Genomic DNA, 19932 nt, shown 5'->3' on the forward strand with positions numbered 1-19932 from the left:
AACAGCCAGTCACACGAATCGTAGACTCAGAACAGCTATTATGACCTTCCGCACCACGCAATGAAACGCATTCAATTTTTATGTTAGGGGAAACATTCAAGAATAAAGGATTGTAAATTCAACGAAGGCAAGATCTGGTGAATCTAAAATGACCGTGGAATTAAATTCAGCTCCCGAATAAGACAAATCTGATGCGAAACAGGTATGTGCTCCATTCAAAATGGCGTCTGTCTGGGCTGCAGATCGATATGTAGTTTTCAAAAATGAATGAAAGTCTATAATGCTGATCAGCCTTAAATCGCTTTTAAATTATGCTGTTTTGAAGACTACTTTATAAAAGGCATAAATTTACTCCAAGCGCATAAGTGTAAAGAAAGGCGTTGTGAATCAACGTCGCATTTTTGGCAAAATAGTATCTTTGTTAAAGACCATCTGATTGGTTGACATGACTTGCTGTGGCACTGTAATCCGCGATAAAAGGCTACGGTTGTACACACCAACACTTCACCCCCGCAGTGCATACAGTTGTTTTATACTTACATATGAAATTTACAACGTGCATTTAGTTAGATCGATACGAAAAAATGCATACAGAATCACTGTCTGATTTAGAATGTGCAATTATGATTTGTGTGTATATATATTACATTTCATTTTTATGTATTCCAAGTTTGGACATAAGAGTATTTAGGATTCCCTTAAATGCATTTAAAATTTTTCCTATTTGCAACCTCTTAAATTAGGTCTAAATGGGATTTGGAGACTTATTTCTGCTAAGATGTGAACATTAGTATATATATATAAATCATTGCATCTTTGAAGGCATAATAGACATGATTAAAATACAAGGAAAAATTATTTGTCCTGCAGTAGGCAAGAGGTACTGTTGTATAATAGATTTTACTGCTTTTATCTGTGGTCAGGAAATATGTCATTAAATGAACAAGAAAAGCAGTTGTTAGAAACACTGTTGAGTCAGGCTGATGCCGTATCCCCTTCATCAGAAAGATCACAGCATGCAGAACATACAGGTTTGTGTTTTTAAAAAAATTTTTTGCCTAGCGTTTGTATGCAGAATGTGTTTAGGCCTAGCAGACACAATGTGAAAATATTAGTAGATTTTATATGCAAAAGTTAATTAACACTTAACAGTTCATTCGTCATGTAAACAGGTTTGGATTTTTTTAAAGTGATGTTCAGCTGAACTTACAGAAAAGATTACTTGTAGAGGAGAAGTACAAGGTGCAAAGACTGACATTTTGATTCTGAATCCTAGTCAGCATATCAGACTTTGGTTAAAGGAGTTAAAGTTTAAATAAATATTAATCTTGGTTTAACATGCACATGCAGGATTGACCTACAATTGTAAAGAGATAAGTGAAAAAATTTATTGTGTCTGTTGTTGACTTGTGACCTGGAAATTGTACATGAAAGAAAAATGTTGTTTGCTGCTGTGAGGGTCGAAAGTTACAAATTTTTCAATTCTAGATAAGTGCAAAAGCATATTCAAAATCTGGGTCTCTACAAGATACTAATTCCCTAAATCAGCACTTGTAGCTTATCTGTTAATGAGATGCTATTGCTAACATTTTAGTTTTCAGTTATTTTTTGGAAACAAGCTGAGATTTTATAGACTGTGATGCCAACAGTGGGTGACTATTATGGCAGTGCCTTATTACCATGTGTTTGACATGGCTGAGGCATTCAGTAAGATCAGAAATTTAGTATTTGTAACTTGTGTAGTGCTTTATTTTGTTAACCTGCTAGTGCTACTTCTGTTGGACTCAGTCAAAAGGACATATAGTTTTCATTAAATGGTGCATCTTGATTGTTAGTAGTTGTCTTTAAAGAGGTGACCCATTTTTATTGGGTTAAAACCTGTGGTTTATTTGACATGTAAATATCTTTGTGTGTTCAAATATAACACTACATGTAATTCAGATTTCACCTGAATTAAAAGAAGGTGTAAGCATGGATAAATTAACAATTTTATGGCTTTTTCAGATTTTCATAATTCCAATAATGACTTCCATTTTCTGGACAAGCTCATCAACAGTGGCATGGGAAATGACATTGAGAGTATGGCCTTCTCACAGTCAACTTCTAGTGCTTCCTTCGTTGAACCAAGACATAACACCAGTTTCCAGTCAGGTGTTGAGGGGCAGGACAGTCAGCAGAATGGTTCAGTGGGACAAGCATTTACCCAGCAGCCAGCAACAGCATATGCTTCTCAGCAGAGTCCAATGCGGGGATTCCAGCAATACTCATCAACTCTGCCGTCATCCAACTCCGATCATGTACCAATGAGTCCCTCTATGACAGATGATTTTGAAAGCCAAGGTGCAGGCTATCAGCAACAGTTTCCAACGGCCACTCAAAAAAGCCTGGATTGCTGCCCACTGGATCAGCCTGGCCCTACAACTGACTGCTATGGAAACTCTTCCAGTTTTACATCACAGTTCAAGTTAGACTTGAGCTTATCTGCACCTAGTAACCTTGTCAGCTCATCATCAGGATTGAGCTTCCAGGCACAAACAGCTTCATTTCCAGAGTCAGATAGCAGCGTGGAGAGTGATCAGCCTAAGCCATACCACCATAGTACAGGGCCGTTTCAGCATGCTGCCACTGGGCCTACTGCTGGCAGTGGTGGTGCCGATGTAAATAGTCTTTCACCAGGTGGCTGCCAGAGTCAGGTGGCAGACTACCAACACCAGCCATTTCCCAACCACTTTTCCCCTGCTGAACCCAGTGTTGCCTCTGTGCCTGCTGTGAGTCAGACAGGCAGTATCCATCAGCATTTCCAGGGGACACCACAGTGTGCTTCTGTAGGAGACACTGATAGTTCTGCTGCTACTCTAGATTTCAGCAGTCAGATACCTGGATTTCAGACACAGCAGCACCAGCAGAGCACACTTTTTCAGCAGGGTAACCCCCAGGCTTCAGGATGTTTGGATAAGGCACTACAGGAAAGCAGGCATGATGGGACCCTTGTGCACTACCAGCCTGAAACCTCCGGATTTTCCCAAGAACCGCAACATCAGCAACAACAGCAAGCAGTTGTGTTTCCTCATGGTGCCTCATCAAGTGCTGTGTTATCTAGCACACAGGCAGGAAGTTTTCCTCAGCAACAGCAGCAGCTTGGTCAGTTTCCAAACTGCCTCCATTCCTGTGGCCAGAAGGAAGAGGAATGTGGGAGTGCAGGTGTTGCACCGATCCAGCTTTCAGACTTTCAAATGCAGCCCTCTTTCCAAAGTCCTGCAAGCAGTACTTCACAGTCTAGTTCTCAACAGCAGGTTTCTGACAACCCAAATACCTATCATTCATTTGCTAATAGTCCAGCACCCTACCAGCAGCAGACCACAGGATTTGGATCTCAGAATTCAATTCATATTCTGGCGCCATCTACAGCACAAACTGAACAAAATGTAGGTGTTTGCCAGGCCCAGATATACCCACAACAGGGAGATCAAAGTCTTGGAGTCACATTCCACAGTCAGGGATCACCATTTTCTCACAGTATTATTCATCAGGGAGACCAGACTGTTTCCTCCACTGATGCTCAGGCCCAGCCCCAGTGCTACACAGGGGAAACTGTTGTTCAAGATCAACAGTCTACAGATGGCTTCAAATCACAAACGTCTGGTTTTGTGCATCATGCATTTCAGCTGTCATCACAGACTTCTACTCAGCAAGATCATGAGCTGATGCAGGAGACTCCAAGAGAAAGGAAGATGGAAGCAGAATCTACAGCATTTGTATCAGACTCATCTCTTACTCATACTACATCCCTTCAAGATCAGACCATGGAAGTGAGTGCTGGTGATGGACAGTTCCGAGAGAAGGTAAAATCATTTGACCAACAGTCTCCTATCACACTTCGGCAGCAAGAGCAGCCCATGGACACTCAGCAGTCACCATTTTACTCTAGTGCAACTGCAGACTCATCTAGAGTCTACGAAGCAAAGACAACTACACTATCTCTGCCTCAAACAGCCGAAGCAGGTGAAAGTTTCTTGAAACAAAGTACAAGGTTTCAGGGGAATTTAAATGGGTTTCAGGCCACCCCAGCTGTTTGTTCATCAGAAGATGGTATGCAACAGTTTGCAGGTTTTATACCCAGCAGTCTCCCTGTCAACACTATACCATTTTCACCAAAGCCTGATGCCAAGAATAACACTATGTGCAGTAACTTTACAAACTCTAGTTTGTTTGGATCTCAGAGCATTGGAGTAGCTGGACAAAATACTGCTCGACCATCATTTGCTGAAACATCCCAAGTATCAGATAACTCTTCCAACACCCCTACTCCCTCCCCCTTGCAGTCCGATGTGCTGAATCAGAGTGCTGCCAGTTTTAACCAGTTTGAGAACAGTAATGGATCTACCTTCATCAACAGTTCCAAACAGCAGCAACAGTCAGTGGTGCAACATCAGCTAGAGCAACAACCTCTTCACATGCCACAGCAGCTTGTTCAACAGCAACAACAACATCAGACTCATCTGCAGCATGGTATTTACTCTCAAGGAGAGCAGACAAGGGATTCTTTCTCTCTGAATCAAAATGCCAGCTCAGAGATACTGACTGCTTTCATTTGCCAGGAAGCAGGCCCACACTTTGGACAAGGTTTATCATCAGCTCCTCAGGTTCCATTGCACACTGCCTCTGTACCAGTAGTAAACAGTAATCAGCAGGATTCCAGTCACTTTCAGCCAGCCAGAGTTGCTGTTGGACAGCAGCAAGGCCCAGCACCTGCTCATGTGGTCGGCACACACCAACCATCCCCACCTTTCAACATGGCAAACTTAAGCTCCAACTCTCATCCCCAACAATCCCCCATCACCTTGACCCCAGACAAATCGCCTCTAGCTGCCTTGTTTGACTCCAGACAGGCTAATGCTGCCCTGAATTTGCTGGCTTCTGTTGTGCTAAGCCAGATCCAGGCTGTCTTGCCCCACAGTGCGCAGATCTTTGCTGCTAGTCAGCATCAGAAGGAGGGTGGAGTCTTGTCATCTGGTAATGTACCATCTGCAGTTGCTGCTGTTTCTGACCCTATGCAGCAGTTCTTTCAAAGACAAGTAAATCTAAACGATATTGTTCCATCGCTGCTTATTCCTCAGCAGCAACAGCAACAACAAACATTCCAACCACAACTACACCATCAGACAGCTCCCAGCCAGATCCACCACCTTACCCAGAGTCAAGCTGTTCCATTCCAGCAGTGTCCTCCATCATCTCAGACACAACCAAGCTTTCTGGCCCCACAGGTATCGCAGCAAGCTGCTTTTCTACCTCAGCAACAGTCGCACCAACAAGATCCTTCAACTGCCTCTTGGCATCCCCAGCAGCAAATATTGCAGGTTCCAAGTTCCATTGCTAGTAGCCTAGGCCTAACAGTGACCAGCAATGGGCAGCTGATGATTGGTGAGCAAGTGGTCAAACTTGTTGTTCAGCCCAGTTCTTCTGACGGTGGCAGTGGTGTTTCTGGGACACTTTCCAGTCCCCTAGAAGGTGGGATCAGAACCAAACATAAGCATACGTATGTAAGCACCAGCTAAAATGTATATGAATTGATTGGCGATGCATGCAAGTCACAGCTGACATCTCGTTACTTCTGTGTGTAGGTGTTGACTTGTCCTGTTCTTGATAAGTTGAACTTTTAATGGTTGAGTTTCTTGTAATTTCTGCTATTACTATTAGTACAAGAGAGAATGAAATGTGTTTTTCCTCTTTGATTGCTCGAAGATTTATTTTAAAGTTATATGCTGAATTTCAGCACACGAAAGGTGAAATTACATGTTTTTATATGTTTTAGGTGCTGCTGGGCTCCAGCAGACAATGTTTCCTGCACTGATGGTAAGCCTTCCAGCAGATTTGAAGAACATTGATGTTCAGCCATTTGGCTCAGCACTGGTCACTAGTTCCCATCTTACAGTCACCACCACAGCACCATCGTTGGATTCAAACATATCAGGCCACACCTCTGTCACATCATCTTTCTCGGCGACCCAGCCCGTGCCTGCTGTTACTGCCCCTGAGATACTTTCCTTGGCCTCCATTAGCAGTGATATTGTTAGTGGGCCTGCTGTTACTCCTTTTATGACAGCTGGTGTTGAACCTGTGACTGTGCAAGCTTCAAAAGATATGAACGTGCTTGCAAATGCAACCGAGGGTCCAGCAAACGTAGCAGATGTTTTCCATTTCCCAGGCAATCCTGCTGCTGGGATTGAAAAGCCCATGGAGATTTCACAGAGTTCTGGAACTGGTCTTGACTCAGTAGGAGCCTTCATTAATGTGGCAGAGGGCAGTGCCAGCATGACTCTTTTGAATGCATTCAAAATGGCTGTTGCAGACCAGCATCAGGATGCTGCTGGATTTCAGGTTCCAGGCTGTCCTCCAACTCAGACTCTCTCTGCAGGATTGGCGAACATTGAGGACACTTGTAAGCCTATGGAAACAAATGAAAGATCTGGAAAAAGTAGTATCTTGAAGATGGATGTAAGTGAGGTAGCAGGGCAGGCTTACAGTGATGTGTTTTTTGACAATACTAAGGTGAAAAATAATGAAACATCACAACGACTGGTAAGAAAATCGTCTGCAGAGGATAAAGTTGAAGAGAGAATAGACTCAGGGTCGATGCTGAGGAGAATATTGACAATGGAAGACAATGATGCTCTTGAGGGGTTGCCTAGCAGTGACATGCTGCCTGAGGGTTCCTCACCAGAAACTTCACCGCACAAGCAAGATCTTGATTCACCTAATGCACTTGTTGCAGACACCAACACTCAGGCAACTTTGATCGAAAAATCGGAGAAGCTGGACTTAAGCTGTGAAGCCCATCCAGAAGATGAGGTTCCTAGTCAATTTTGGAGTTCAGTGGAAGGTTTTCCTGCTGCCTCAGTAGATGAGGTGGTGCCATCTAAAGTTCACAAAGGCTTGAGTGATCAGGATGCTTCATGCAAGATTGTCACTTTGCCATCTGTAGAAAAGTTGTTTGATGCAGGTGGAGCCAGTTCCTGCTCATCATTTGTGTTTACAAAGTTTGGCTCAGAGGATTGTGTTTTCACCTTTGGAACCTGCCAGGCCAGCCTTGTCAGCACATCTGCTACGGAGACAAAGTAAGCAGGCAGACAGTCCACTTATCATAATGTAGTAGGATTTGCAGAGATCCTTACATCTCAGTGTCTTAATAATCTATCTGTTCCTCTTCGTGCATCAGGTTGCACATAAGGCCTTAACCAGAGTCCGTCACCAATATCAATCAGCTGAAACCCGTTCCTCGTGACCCCATGTCCAGCCCTTTCCTTTCATCTCCCTTTCCACTGTTCTTCTCCAAGTTTCCTTTGGGCAGCCTCATTTTCTTCGGCCATCTGGAGTCCATCATATGGCAACTCTGGAGAGGTCTGCTGTCTGCTGGCGGAGCACGTCCAATCCATCGCCAACGCCGTTATTGAACCTGCTTGGTGATGGACTCGGTTTCAGTTCTTTGGTGGAGTTCTTATTGGTGATGGTATTTGGCCAAAAGATGTTAAGTATGCGCCTGAGGCATCTGTTTTGGAAGACTTGTTATGGTTTTGGTCATCTTCCATGATTCTGATCCGTAAAGGAGGGTGCTGATCACATTTGAATTGAAGATTCTCAGCTTGATCTTCTGACTGATGTTTTTTGTGAGCTCCGTGTCACAGACAACCTGGGATTTGAAATCGCTTTACAGCATTGCAACGAACTGAACAAGTTTTGCAGGGACTCCGTAATGCCTCAGGATCTTCCATAAGGACTCTCGGTGAATGCTGTCTCCAGGTCAATGAAATTAATGTACAGCGGTGTGTTCCACTTGTTACTCTGCTCCAGAATCTGTCGCAGAATGAAGATTTGTTCAGAACTGGATCGTCCAGGGCGAAATCCTGCTTGCTGTGGTCGGAGGTCTTTCTCAAGGGTTGCCGTCAGTCTTGACAAAACAATCTTGCTGAAGACCTTGCTGGTGAGGGAAAGAAGTGTTATACCCCTCCAATTATTGCAGTCTTCAAGATCTTTCTTGGGTAACTTGAAGATGAGCCCTGTCTTCCACGCAGCAGGGAGTTGCCCTGATTCCCAAACTTGCCTGAAGATTTCAGTCAGCATGGGAGCTGTCACATTCACATCTGCTTTCAACATCTCTGCTGTTATTCCATCTGCCCCTGGTGCTTTGCTGCTCTTCATTTTCTTGATTGCTGCTGTTAGTTCTTCCAGGCTTGGCAGGTCTGTGCAGATGTCAAGGTCTATAGCTTCTGGCTGGATGTTTCCAAGCTGAGGGGGGTCTGGACTGTTCAGAACTGACTCAAAAGGCTCCCTCCATCGCTGTAGTTTTTCTGCGTCTCCCTCGACTACATTACCGTACATGTCTTTCACTGGCACATTACTGTTCTTAAACCCATTGTTTAGCTGTTTATTTATCTTGTACAGTGTCTTCAAGTCATTTTTCCTTGCTGCTATTTCAGCTTCAGCTGCCAATGTCTCTGTGTAGACTCTTTTGTTGGTTTTTGTCATCCTCTTTACCTCTTTGTTTAGTTTTGTATATCTTTGTCTGTGTTGTTCCATCAGGCATTCAGATCTAGTACTGTTGATTTTTTGTTTGGCTGACTTTCTCTCTATCTTCTTCCATGTCTCTTCTCTGATCCACTGTTCTTTCTTTTCTGTTGGAAGCCCAGTATCTTCTCTCCTGTTTTCTGTAAGACTCGATTGAAGTCCTATAAGGAGTGTCTTAATAAAGGGCGCTTAAAAGATTGTTATTTCCACATCAGTAAGGTAGCTTATATAAAGCCCACTGCATTGGATACAAGTGCTGTGGACATAAGTCTTAAGAAACAAGCATCAAAATTTGAGTTTTCCTTTTAGATTTATATGAACTTAGATTTAGCTGACCTGTATAATGACAGATTCGATTATGCCATATGGCCTTCATTTTTTTTAGCTTAGATGTCCTTTCGAGGCCATATTTTACTGACATCCTATGATTCACCATTTTATTGAGGTCAGTAATGTGAGCTAGGTCAGACAATGTTCTGTTAAGCATACAAAAGGAGATATGACAGAAAAGCCATAAAGTTTTGAGCCTCAGGAATCCTTTATCCAAACTTTGACTTTAGTTTATTTGATGTACCATTTATTTTGCATTGACTTATCAACTGCATCCATATCATGAGTGTGATTTACTAAACATATAACCAATTTTTTATGATAAATATAATAGCTGAAGTATATTTTTATTCAAGGGTGACAAGTGTCATTTCAAGTAGTAGCGTGAAGCAGCCAGACTGTGTCAAGCTGTGTGTTTTACCAGCTCCTCCCATTCGCCCAAGCAGTCGCAGGCAGAAAGAAGCGAGCCTGAGTGCTCAGTTTCCAAGCAAAGTTGGCTCATATGAGTTGCGCATTCTCACCCAGCCTGAGGAGCAGCACCGGGCTCGTTACCTGACTGAAGGCAGTCGTGGTGCTGTGAAGGACCGCAGTCAGCAGGGATATCCAGTCATCAAGGTACAGTCACCAGCACACAGTTATAGTTGTCAGGGTATGGTAAGTTATATTGTAGTTTTCTTTTTTATCTCAGAATGTGGCGTTTGTGATTTTATCTAGATAGTGTGCAAATTGTAACCATGGATGACACGTGAAATGAGGGAAAATTAATTTTGGTACATATTGTTTTTAACTTGTTCCTTACATTTTGTTTACAATCTTGGCAAACATTCATTGCCACCTTTATTGCATTTCAGCAAATTTTCAAAGACCATATTTGTTATTTTCCAAAACAAATGTGCACAGAACTTTGCAATCATTTTATGAAAACAAGTGCAGAGCATTATTCTAGCTCTGTGGATTTATCCAAGGTGCTGTGTTGGTTACCTCTTTCATTAGGGTTTAATGCAATATGTTTAGCTAAAGATACTATCCAAGTAAGTGCTGTTTAAATTTTATCTTTTTTGTTTATGTACTTACTGATTGTCGGTTGGTTAAGAATTTGTTTCGCACTTTTAACTGTTTGCCTTTTGTGAACTTTTCCTGCAATTTTAATTCTGCTTACTTGCCTTCTGTCATCTATATTTACAATATGAATGATGAAAACCTTTCATGGTGCTAGAAATGCTCTGTAGTAAACTATTCTAGTGTGTATCCTGTTTGTCTCAAATATATGAAGATGTATGTTTTTGAATACCACACAAGGTTCTCATCCAGGGGAAACAGCTTCAGGAAATAAGTTAATATCTTTTGAAATCAACTGGCTTCCAATTATTTATGTATTGACTAAAGTGTTGAACTAACAGATTCATGGTTGATGCTGTGAGAGAACCCATGGGGAGAATAAAATTTTGTGTTGTCAACAGCTCCATGGCTATAAAGAACCTGCTACGCTCCAGGTCTTCATAGGTAACGAAGCTGGCCGCATCAAGCCACATGGCTTTTACCAGGCTTGCAGAGTCTGCGGGAAAAATTCAACACCGTGCACAGAGCGAGAGATTGAGGGTACTACCGTCATTGAGATTGAGATATCACCGATGAATGACATGATTGTCAGGTGAGAAAGTTTTGTTCTTTTGTAAAGATTTGCTATAAGAAGAATGAAAGAGACATTGACCCTGAGTGTCTAGCAGCTGGGAGCATGATAAGGTTTATAAGTCTTGATACAGCTGGATCTCTAGCAGCTGGAAGCAGGATTGAGTTTGTAATTGTTGAGGGTAAATTTAGGTTGACAACTAAAGAGTATGTGAAAGGTATATGATAGTGATAATTTATTATGGGTTTTAAATAATGTTTCTGTCCAAAAGACATCACAGTTTATGAATAAATCAATAGATCAATCTGTTTTTGAATGCCAAAATATTAGCAGAAGTCTTCTGTATCACAAAAGTCTGTATTCTAGGAATATAGTTTGTGCATATAAAATGACCTGCTGCTTACTGCTCATTGACCAGCATGGACTGTGTGGGGATCTTGAAACTAAGAAATGCTGATGTGGAGAAGCGCATTGGTATAGCCAGAGCTAAAGCCAAGAAGAAGAACAGCACTAAGGCAAGGCTAGTGTTCAGGGTGGCACTGAGGAAACTGGATGGCTCCTTCATCACTCTTCAGACAGCTTCTACACCCATACTTTGTAGTAAGTCTGCTGTAACCAGTATGCAACACTGTGTAAACATTTTCACTTCCATGATCTTCAGTCCATGATTTCTTTTATATGATCTTGGGTTCAGTTTTTAATGTTATACCTGGACATGAATTTAGTGACCTAGCTGCTCCCATAGTAGTCCCATTTGAAATCCTTTTCTCTTTCCAATCCCCCAACTTCCATTCCTGAGGTTTTTTTTCCCTTTCTTTCTAATCAATCTGGATCTCAACATGGACAGAAATCTTCTGCATCACATTTGTAACCAAAACCTACATGAAAGTTCTAGCATGACGTGTCCAGTTAATTCTTTCAGATTTATCAACATGCACATTTTGCAATACTGTTTGGGGTACCACAAAAGGGTAATCATTCCTTCCTAAACAAAAATTTCTGCTTGAGATCTGTCGTGAATCATCACCGTGACTAGCTCTAGAGATGTTCATTTCAGCCCAGCCCATTGGCCAACCAGAGATTAGCCGGATGAGTTTGTCAGAGATAAGTATCAACCAGACCAAGGACCTATTCATCATTGGCAAGAATTTTCTCAAAGGGACGCGTGTAGTGTTCCAGAAGTTGGGACTGGATGAAAAAACAGTGGAGTGGCAGAGTGAGGCTGAGATTGAAGCCGAGTACTTCCAGCAGGTTAGTACAATACTCCCAGCAGGTCAGTGCAATGCTTGCACAGGTAGGGGCTTGTTGAACAGTTCTACATCTGTACACATAGAAATATGCACGAGTAAACATGAAAGATAAATCCACAAATGAATAATGCTTTGTGTTTGCATGTATTTACAGACACATTTAATCTGCAAAGTACCAGAATATCCAAAGAAAGACATAGAGAAGCCTGTGTATGTCCAGATAGTTGTACAAAGTGGAGGCAAGTCTAGTGACCCACAGGACTTTATCTATACACCAGGTCAGTAGCATTACATCTTGCATGTTTGCCTACCTTCTCTCTGGTGTTTGTCGTCTTAATTCCATGAGGGTAGCCTTTTCATCCAGCCTTTACGAGACATTTATTTGCATTGTTCTCTGCTTTAGTGATGTTTAGCACCAAGAAAATGAACCAAAAACAAAAGGTGGTTTACATTTTTGCCGTGTTTGATCTTTCCAGTAAAACATTTGTATGTAGATTAAAATGCAGATTGCTTGTCATCTTGACAGAAATTATTTTAGAAACAAAATCAGAAAACCTTGAAGTGATATTTTCATGTTGAGGATTATAATATGAAGTCATAGCTGTTTTGAACATTCCAGAAGAGCTATTGATCCCACCCTTTTTCTTCTGGAACCACTAGCTATGACTGTTTTCTTATAAATGATTGGCTGCTATGATCCTTGGTCAACATGAAAATAAAAGCTTCGAGAGAGCAGTTTTAATCAATACCCTCATGGTACAGAACGACACGGCCATTACTGTTTGGCTCACCTTTCTGCCAGATGAGAGACATGTTGTTTCAGGTCGAAAATCTTAATCGGGGAAAAAGATGTAACCCATGCTTCATATGGCTACGCTTGGCTGAATTGAGAGATGGTTCTTCAGGATGGGTATATTTTTTTGTAATTTTGTGAACAGATTTTTTTTAAACATAGTTTTAAAGTTTCTTGGTTATGTTGTAGCATGAATAAATGTAATTTTTACATTGAAAGTTTTCAACCCAGAGCTTGCACTGTATTCATTCATCATTTTCTAATACCTCGACTATTACATTTTTTTGAGTCCAAGGAAGGAATTGACAGCAGACATGCCCTGAAATTGTGTCATTTTAGATCATGGTTGATTTCTCCTTACCACATTACTTACATTTCTTTTTTTTAAGAAGCAGTTTTAGTTTTGAGATCTTGAGAATGCAAATTTCTAGTTTTTCCTCAATTTCAGTTATTAATTAAATAAAAGTTAGGTCTCATTGCCAGACTGAGAGTTTGGGTTCCTTCAGTTAGTGTTAAGATGAAAGCAAATGAAAGATGCAGTATTCAGTTTTTTAAAAATACTAGATTCACAAAACATTTATAGCTGCTGCCATAGCTTCAGTTACACATCTATCCCTTAACTGCAGCCAGTCATTGGGGTGAAGCTGTGGTGAAGGTGCACCAGTGGAACCTGTTCTGGAAGTTTAATATGTACAGACACATAAATACCTGTCAGTCTTATGACTATATTGGTAAATGTTAAGCCTGTTTCTAGAGCAGTGAAAAATCCCATATTTAAAAATAAACAGTCATTATCCAAAAAAATAAAAGAAAATTTTAGATGAGTGTAAGTAAACAATCATCCATCAGTGATAGATAATACGCTGTTTTGGTGGTCACCAGATATTTTGTGCATGTGGAGGAGACATACAGAGGGTGAGCCGATCATTTTTCCATACTTGCAAAATCCAGGGCTTATCTCACAGAGCTAAAATAAGTAGTGCTCTTGAATGGGAAATGTTGTTAATGAGCTGGAGTACATGCATGCTGTGTATTTTTATATGTGTGAAGGGAGGAAGGGGGATAAATTGTGTACACCAAGAGACTGGAAGGAGCTTCTGTCCATCAACTTTATGAAGTCATCAGAAATTTGATGTAAAACTTTATTTCTTGCAATATGAGATCAAACAGTTTTTGTACTTTAGGAACTAGCCATGCTGCAGTAAGTCTGACGTGACTTGGTAAAGTTTTTTTCCCCACACACACAGCATGAAAAGTTCTTGATCTATTGTCAAAATATAAAGTGTTCTATGATTATCTGATAAGCCTAAATGACAACATAGACATTATTTGGCAAGCAATTCCTTTCCATGTCAGCACACATAGCCATAGCTAGATGCAGAATGGCAAGTTCTTGGCAGTATTAAAGGCGGAACTTCTTGAGGGCGTTATTTAAAATGGTTTTGCCTGTGCGAGGAAAGGTAGGAGTACACGGTGCTGATTTTTACAAGTGGTCAGTTTTCCCTAATTGCTACCCTGACTCTGAGGCAGGGTGGAGATCACAGGCGATGCCGACCACCCTGCGAGACTAGTCGGAAGTGCCTGTGATCTGCACCCTGCCTATTGTCCGGGTAGTAATTGGAGACGACTGGACACTAGTAGTCCGCATTGCATGTGCTCCTACCTTCCCTCACATGGGCAATACCATTCAACTCTTTCAGCCAGAAGAAGTTCCGCCTGTAAGATATGTTGCTTTGGAGAATGTAGGGCAGCGGTTCTCAACCTGGGGGGCGCGACGTGCTTACAAGAGGGGCGCGAAGGTGGTCATTTTTTAAAAGTTTCTTATACCGGTATTAGTGAAATTAGCTTACATTGCTGGCTAAGGGGGGCGCGCGGACGTACCTTTGTTCGTCAGGGGGGCGTCACTAGTAAAAGGTTGAGAACCGCTGATGTAGGGGGTTCAGGCAGCATTAAGGTATGTTGATGCAGTGTTGGATGGTTTAAGTGGTATGTTGCTGTGGACTGTGTCGGAGGGAGGGTTCAGGCATCTGTAGACAGATCTTATATATGTTTTCAAAATAAACTCTAAACAACATATGCAAAATAGTTTTAGTAAGTTTATAAACTACATCAAGTCCCGTAGGATGCAAACAATAACTGTTGTTTAAACAACTGCATGAACTACTTTGTGTCAACAGTTTCCTGAGTAAACCAAGAGAGTATAGACAACTGTCTCTGTAAACCCGCAAGGAAAAGAAAGTTTAATGGCTACTGCAGCTCATAAGGAAAGATGTGTTTTTCCACTGTTGGCAAGCAGATTTTATCTGTTTCATTCACTGTTTTAATCACCCAAGGGAAGTGGATAGCTGAGAGGTTAACAGATTCAATACCCATGTGGCACAGTGAGCTTTCTGCAGTTGCTCCAGCTGTCAGAAATGGGTACCTGACCACGTAGAGGGTTGGGGAAGGTAAGGCAGAGAGAGGAGATGAGCACAGCCCTCTCGAAAAGCTTGCCCCAAGTAAAGGACAGTCTTAAACACCTCACTCCCTAACAAGCAAAAGGTTAGGGGATGTCATTTACCATATATCCCAAGCAGATGTTTGCTAGCAAAATGTTTTAATGAATGTGTGATTCTTGCTTCTTTTTGTAAGCTTCAAATTTTTCCTTTAAGAACTGATTTTTTTGTGTGTCATGACTAAAGAAGACCAGATACAGTGAGATGTCATGGAATCTTAGGATGTGTAATGTAATAGTTCTAAGGATCAGATCTGAGATTTTGTTGGTATCTGATCTTAGTAATGATTCATTTAAAGTCTCTACCATTTCCTTAGAAAAGTTAGTTTGTCTTGCATGCATCAGCACAACATTGCTTGAACTCCAGGCTAATATTTTTGGAATGGAGGTGTAAGCACACATGCAGGTGTTATCTAGTGTTCATTAACACCCAGAACCTGACAGATGTACACTCCTGATGTTTGACTTGGAGGAGAAAAAAATGTTGGCAATTTTAACAGGCCGTTGGTTGAGACTGACTCTTTTGCAGTTGCAGTTTCTTTCTCATCTATCAAGTCAGAATAGTCCTCTGACAATTAGTGTTTGACTCAGCTGTAAAGAGTTAAGTCTAGAGTGGCTGCTGTTTTCATGTTTTCACATTTCAAATGTGTGTTTTATATGGCAGACACAGATACAACTGATACCACTGTTGCCAGTGTACAGAAGTTTATTTTTATTTAGTTAGGCTCAGTGAAATTTAAAATATAAAACTGTAAGAAACTAGTGAAGAGCAGCATTATGTTCACAGGAAACTGAGGGTCTTCCATTGTGCAACAGAAGTAGTGGTGCTTACATTTTGCAGATGTTTTTAAGGGAAAGGGCAGTAGATCAACAGCAGTTTTCATTTTTATTATTAATAGTATTGGGAGATCGCTAGGGAGACAGATGGAAAGATAATGAGAAAAAGCAATGTTTGAAAGCTATGTATTGGAAGAAAAGTAACTATCATCTGTCATTGCCAGTGACATTTATGCAGTGGGAATGCTATGTTCTAATTCTGTGGATTGTTCAGTCAGCAGAAGCACCCTTTGACTGACTTGGCCATGACATTTGAAAGCAGGCCGAAGACCCTTCATTCATCTGTGCCATGTCTTGCGGTGCTCACAGCTCGGTAGGGGGGCACACATTAGATGAGGGTAATTTTGGCATGCCAGAGATGTGCTCCAGACAAGATCCCTGCTAGATTGACAGCATTTGTTGAATCATGCAGTAAACAAAATGTTTTTAAAAACAGCCGCCTATTGCTAAATAAATGTTGTACCACAGAGGGATTAAGACTATGAAAATGATATTACAGCACATAAATCTTGGGAAAATCAGGTAAGCCACATAGGAGAACTTGCTTGGAGACCTGTGAAATCTGTGACATGCCAAAATCTACTTCTTTGATGTAGCTTCTTGTCCCCATCTTTCCAAGTGCTACAGTCACACCGTGACATGCCAGAAACTTTGTTAATGTAGCATTATGTTCCCTACCTCTTTCAGACCTCTGCAGACCCACGTTAACCTAAACCTCCATTTAAATTTTGCTGCTATGCAAGCACTCTCTTCACTCTTTCTTTTTGACCCACTTTACCAGGGAATAACAACAGAATGCAGAGAGTTTTTAACATAACTTTTATAGATAGCTTTTCAAGACAAACCGCTAGTTTTCAAGGTTTTTTATTTGAGCATATGTTTCCCATTATTCAAGAGTCTAGATGGCAGAGTTACTGTAGGCATCACACAGCATAAGCTCATTTTTGCAAACTGCTTTTTATTTTTCATCTTCAGTTTGGTGAGTTTCACATCGCCTGCCATGTTTCAGCCAGTACATTTTTATTAAGCTCGCCATCCCATACTTGTCCACTGTCATATCATGTCCACTCTCTGTCATATCATGTGCTTTCTCTTGCACCATCTTCCTGCTCTCATGTATGTCCCACCAGCAGACCCTAGGTAGGCAACTTGATGGTGTTGCTGCCACAGCAGCAGCACACACTGTGCAAGTAAAGCATTAAATGAAGCCCAGTGCAAAACCTTTATAGGCAAGATGTGTTGCAAGGGAAAACCTGAATCTTTGATTGGTACAGCTGTGACACTGACAAGAGAGGTACACTGTTAAGTGCAGGAAGTGTGACTTCTGGTGCCTATAGCAGTGGAGTGAAATGCAATTTGTGTGTGCAGTACACCTTGTTTTATTTTTAATATGTTCAGAAGACATGAGGATTCTCAAAGAAGGTGAAACACCTGCATTCCTCATACAGAAGACATTTTGTTTTTTACAAAGTATATATATGTCTTTCATTCCCTTAAGAACCATCTTCATGTGATGCAGTATGCTTAGGAACTTTGTTTCTAAAATTATTTCAGGCGATTTCTTCTCCAAAAATTAGTTTCTTCTTTAACTTTACCAGATGACCGAACTGTTAGGAGATTAGGGGCTATAACTGCTCTTCAACCAAATGAATATTATTGCTCCTGGTCAATGGTGGGGCTAGCGGCCCTGGCCGCCTGGGCCCCACTGAACGCATGTACTTTCACCCTTGACCACTATAAAATATTCACCAGTCTTTTCGTTGCCCACCCCTGTGCAGAGGTGGGGGGAGGCTGGGAGGGCATTTGCTTCGGATCATCTGGTAAGTATCAGAAAAGGACAATTTATATGTAAAATTTAATTTCTTTGTTAACTAGAAGCATGAAGCATGAATTAACTGTCTAATAAATTATTTCGGAGCCACTAGTAGCATCTTAGAATGGAGAAAATAAACTTGATCTAGGATCTTCCCAGCAATGAAGAGGATACCCATGCCAACTTTGGTGAGGATCAAAACAAATGTATAGATGTTTTTGGGCTACATCAGAATGGCAAACAGTGCCCACCCACCTGCCTGTCACAGTGTGATTTATTTACATTGTAACTGGATGCTCATGGCTGGTGGCCCAGCACTGTATACAGTATAGTATACCGCTAGTGGCTGGTGGGTCATGGTGTAAACAATATAGTATATAACTGGATGCTCATGGCTGGTTGCCCAGTGCTGTACACACAATATAGTATATCACTTGCTGCTCAGGCAATGTTCCGAGTCATCAGAAGGCACTCCTCCACATTGCTGTACCTCTCCTGACAGACAAACTTATTTTAGACATGGACAGGTGTGTGCTTGTATTTTGTGCTCAAGTTTAACTTGTTACACATGACTAGCTGATGAACATTGCTAGTACTTGTTACATGGGACTAGCTGATGAACTTTACTATTTGATCTTTATGATCACCCTTGTGAAATTACCAATTAGTGAATGCTGACTGCTTGAATCTCTTCATCAATATTTTGTTTTAGCCTCAAAAATAAAGAGAAACTTGAGCTCACAATACATGAATAGCAATAATTGCTTCTGCTTTGACAGGATACCTTCCACTGTTTCCATAAACTACATTAACATTTTAATTGCCTTTCTTACTTCTGCTGGCAAAATAAGAACATGGAGTTTATAAGCTATATGTTAGCAAGATACTCGACTGAGAAGCCCATGTCACCAGCAGTGAAAAGCTTAGGTGGACTGTTTCCTGTCTCAGCAGCTTTGGGTGCAGCCTTTTTTCTGGCATCATGGACTAACATATGTTTTTGTCCTTACTAGCCAAGGTATTGGTCAAGCAAGAGGATGCCATGGAGACAGAGTCCTTGGACAAAAGCCTACCATTTGGTATATCTCCTGGTAAGTGCCATAATGCATTGTATTTACTGCTTAGTCATAATATCATATTTATTGTGAGGGTAACATTGTTATAATTCTTATCATTGTTTTTGGATGTGTTCATGACAACATGCAGGAAAAGTTGTTTTGGTGCATACTAGAAATTAACTTATATTTTTAGTTTGTGAATTATAAAATGCTAAACAATCCTATCTTTATCTATATAGTAATACCTTTGTTAACGAACACAATCCATTCCTGGAAGGTGGTCGTTAACTAAAGCAACTTTCCCCATAAGAAATAAAGGAAATAGAAATAATCAGTTCCAGCCCCAATTTTACCCTATTAACATTAATAAAATCACCTATCATATGATTCAAAAGGCTAAACATGAGTAAATAAATTTAAAAACTAACAGTAGAAAAATAATAAATTAATAAATAAATAATTTTAACATAAACGCTATTTTTACCTGGGGTTTTCTTTAACAAATCTTCGCAAATCACCAACACCTTTTCACAAATGAATGCCTCACTGATACTATCACCACGCAACTGTTTTTCATGTGGTGAGATCTAGACGACATAAATATACACTAATATTGTTTGTTCTTTAATAGTCCATATGCTATTTGTTTTCCTGTCCCTCGTATGCTGTCCATGTTTTGTTCTTAAGCACTAAGAGCATGCTCCTTAGGAGTGTGAGTATGCGCTTTACAAATTTATTATTAGTAGTAGTAGTAAAATAAATGCAAATAGAAAAAAACTGTTACTGCACTCAAATTAGCATTCATACTCACAGAAACAGCAAAAGAATCAAAAAATATCTACTAATGTGGCAAAAATGAGTAGAAAATTCAAAAAAATTAAAACTGCATGTTTTGACATACAGTGGAACCTCGGTTAACGAACTTAATCCGTTCTGGAAAGCTGTTCGTTATCCGAAATGTTCGTTATCCGAAGCAACTTTTTCCATAAGAAATAAAGGACATAGATTTAATTGGTTCCCAGCCCCTCTTGACTCGCTAATATTTGAAAGTTACAGGCTATATAGGTATTTGTTTTAATGAGAATAGTTATAATACAATATAAATGGAGTTAAATAAACATCAAAACATCAACGAAAGCATTTAAACATCAGAAAACTTGCCGTTTGG

The 19932-nt window shown here is 40.7% G+C and overlaps 1 protein-coding gene across 13 annotated transcripts in view; it reads left to right on the forward strand.

The window, feature by feature from the left end:
* Positions 1 to 19932, forward strand: part of LOC112576423 — a 33924-nt gene that overhangs the window by 4457 nt on the left and 9535 nt on the right. For 3 of the 13 annotated variants that reach the window (XR_003101834.1, XM_025258802.1, XM_025258804.1), the window contains exons 1-10: positions 10 to 202; positions 924 to 1031; positions 2005 to 5508; positions 5813 to 7115; positions 9249 to 9507; positions 10353 to 10543; positions 10941 to 11122; positions 11580 to 11773; positions 11927 to 12050; positions 18720 to 18797. Coding sequence is in view for 6 of the 13 variants with exons in the window: in XM_025258802.1 (XP_025114587.1) it covers positions 929 to 1031; positions 2005 to 5508; positions 5813 to 7115; positions 9249 to 9507; positions 10353 to 10543; positions 10941 to 11122; positions 11580 to 11773; positions 11927 to 12050; positions 18720 to 18797 (5938 nt within the window). In the remaining 7 variants the exon portion in view is untranslated. Of the gene's footprint in view, positions 1 to 8; positions 203 to 923; positions 1032 to 2004; positions 5509 to 5812; positions 7116 to 9248; positions 9508 to 10352; positions 10544 to 10940; positions 11123 to 11579; positions 11774 to 11926; positions 12051 to 12595; positions 12683 to 13447; positions 13481 to 13615; positions 14816 to 16110; positions 16210 to 18719; positions 18798 to 19932 lie in introns of those variants that run through there. The other 10 variants (XR_003101839.1, XR_003101837.1, XR_003101835.1 and 7 more) reach the window with 10 other exon arrangements.

The sequence above is a fragment of the Pomacea canaliculata genome, linkage group LG12, assembly GCF_003073045.1.
Source record: "Pomacea canaliculata isolate SZHN2017 linkage group LG12, ASM307304v1, whole genome shotgun sequence".
NCBI lineage: Eukaryota > Metazoa > Mollusca > Gastropoda > Architaenioglossa > Ampullariidae > Pomacea > Pomacea canaliculata.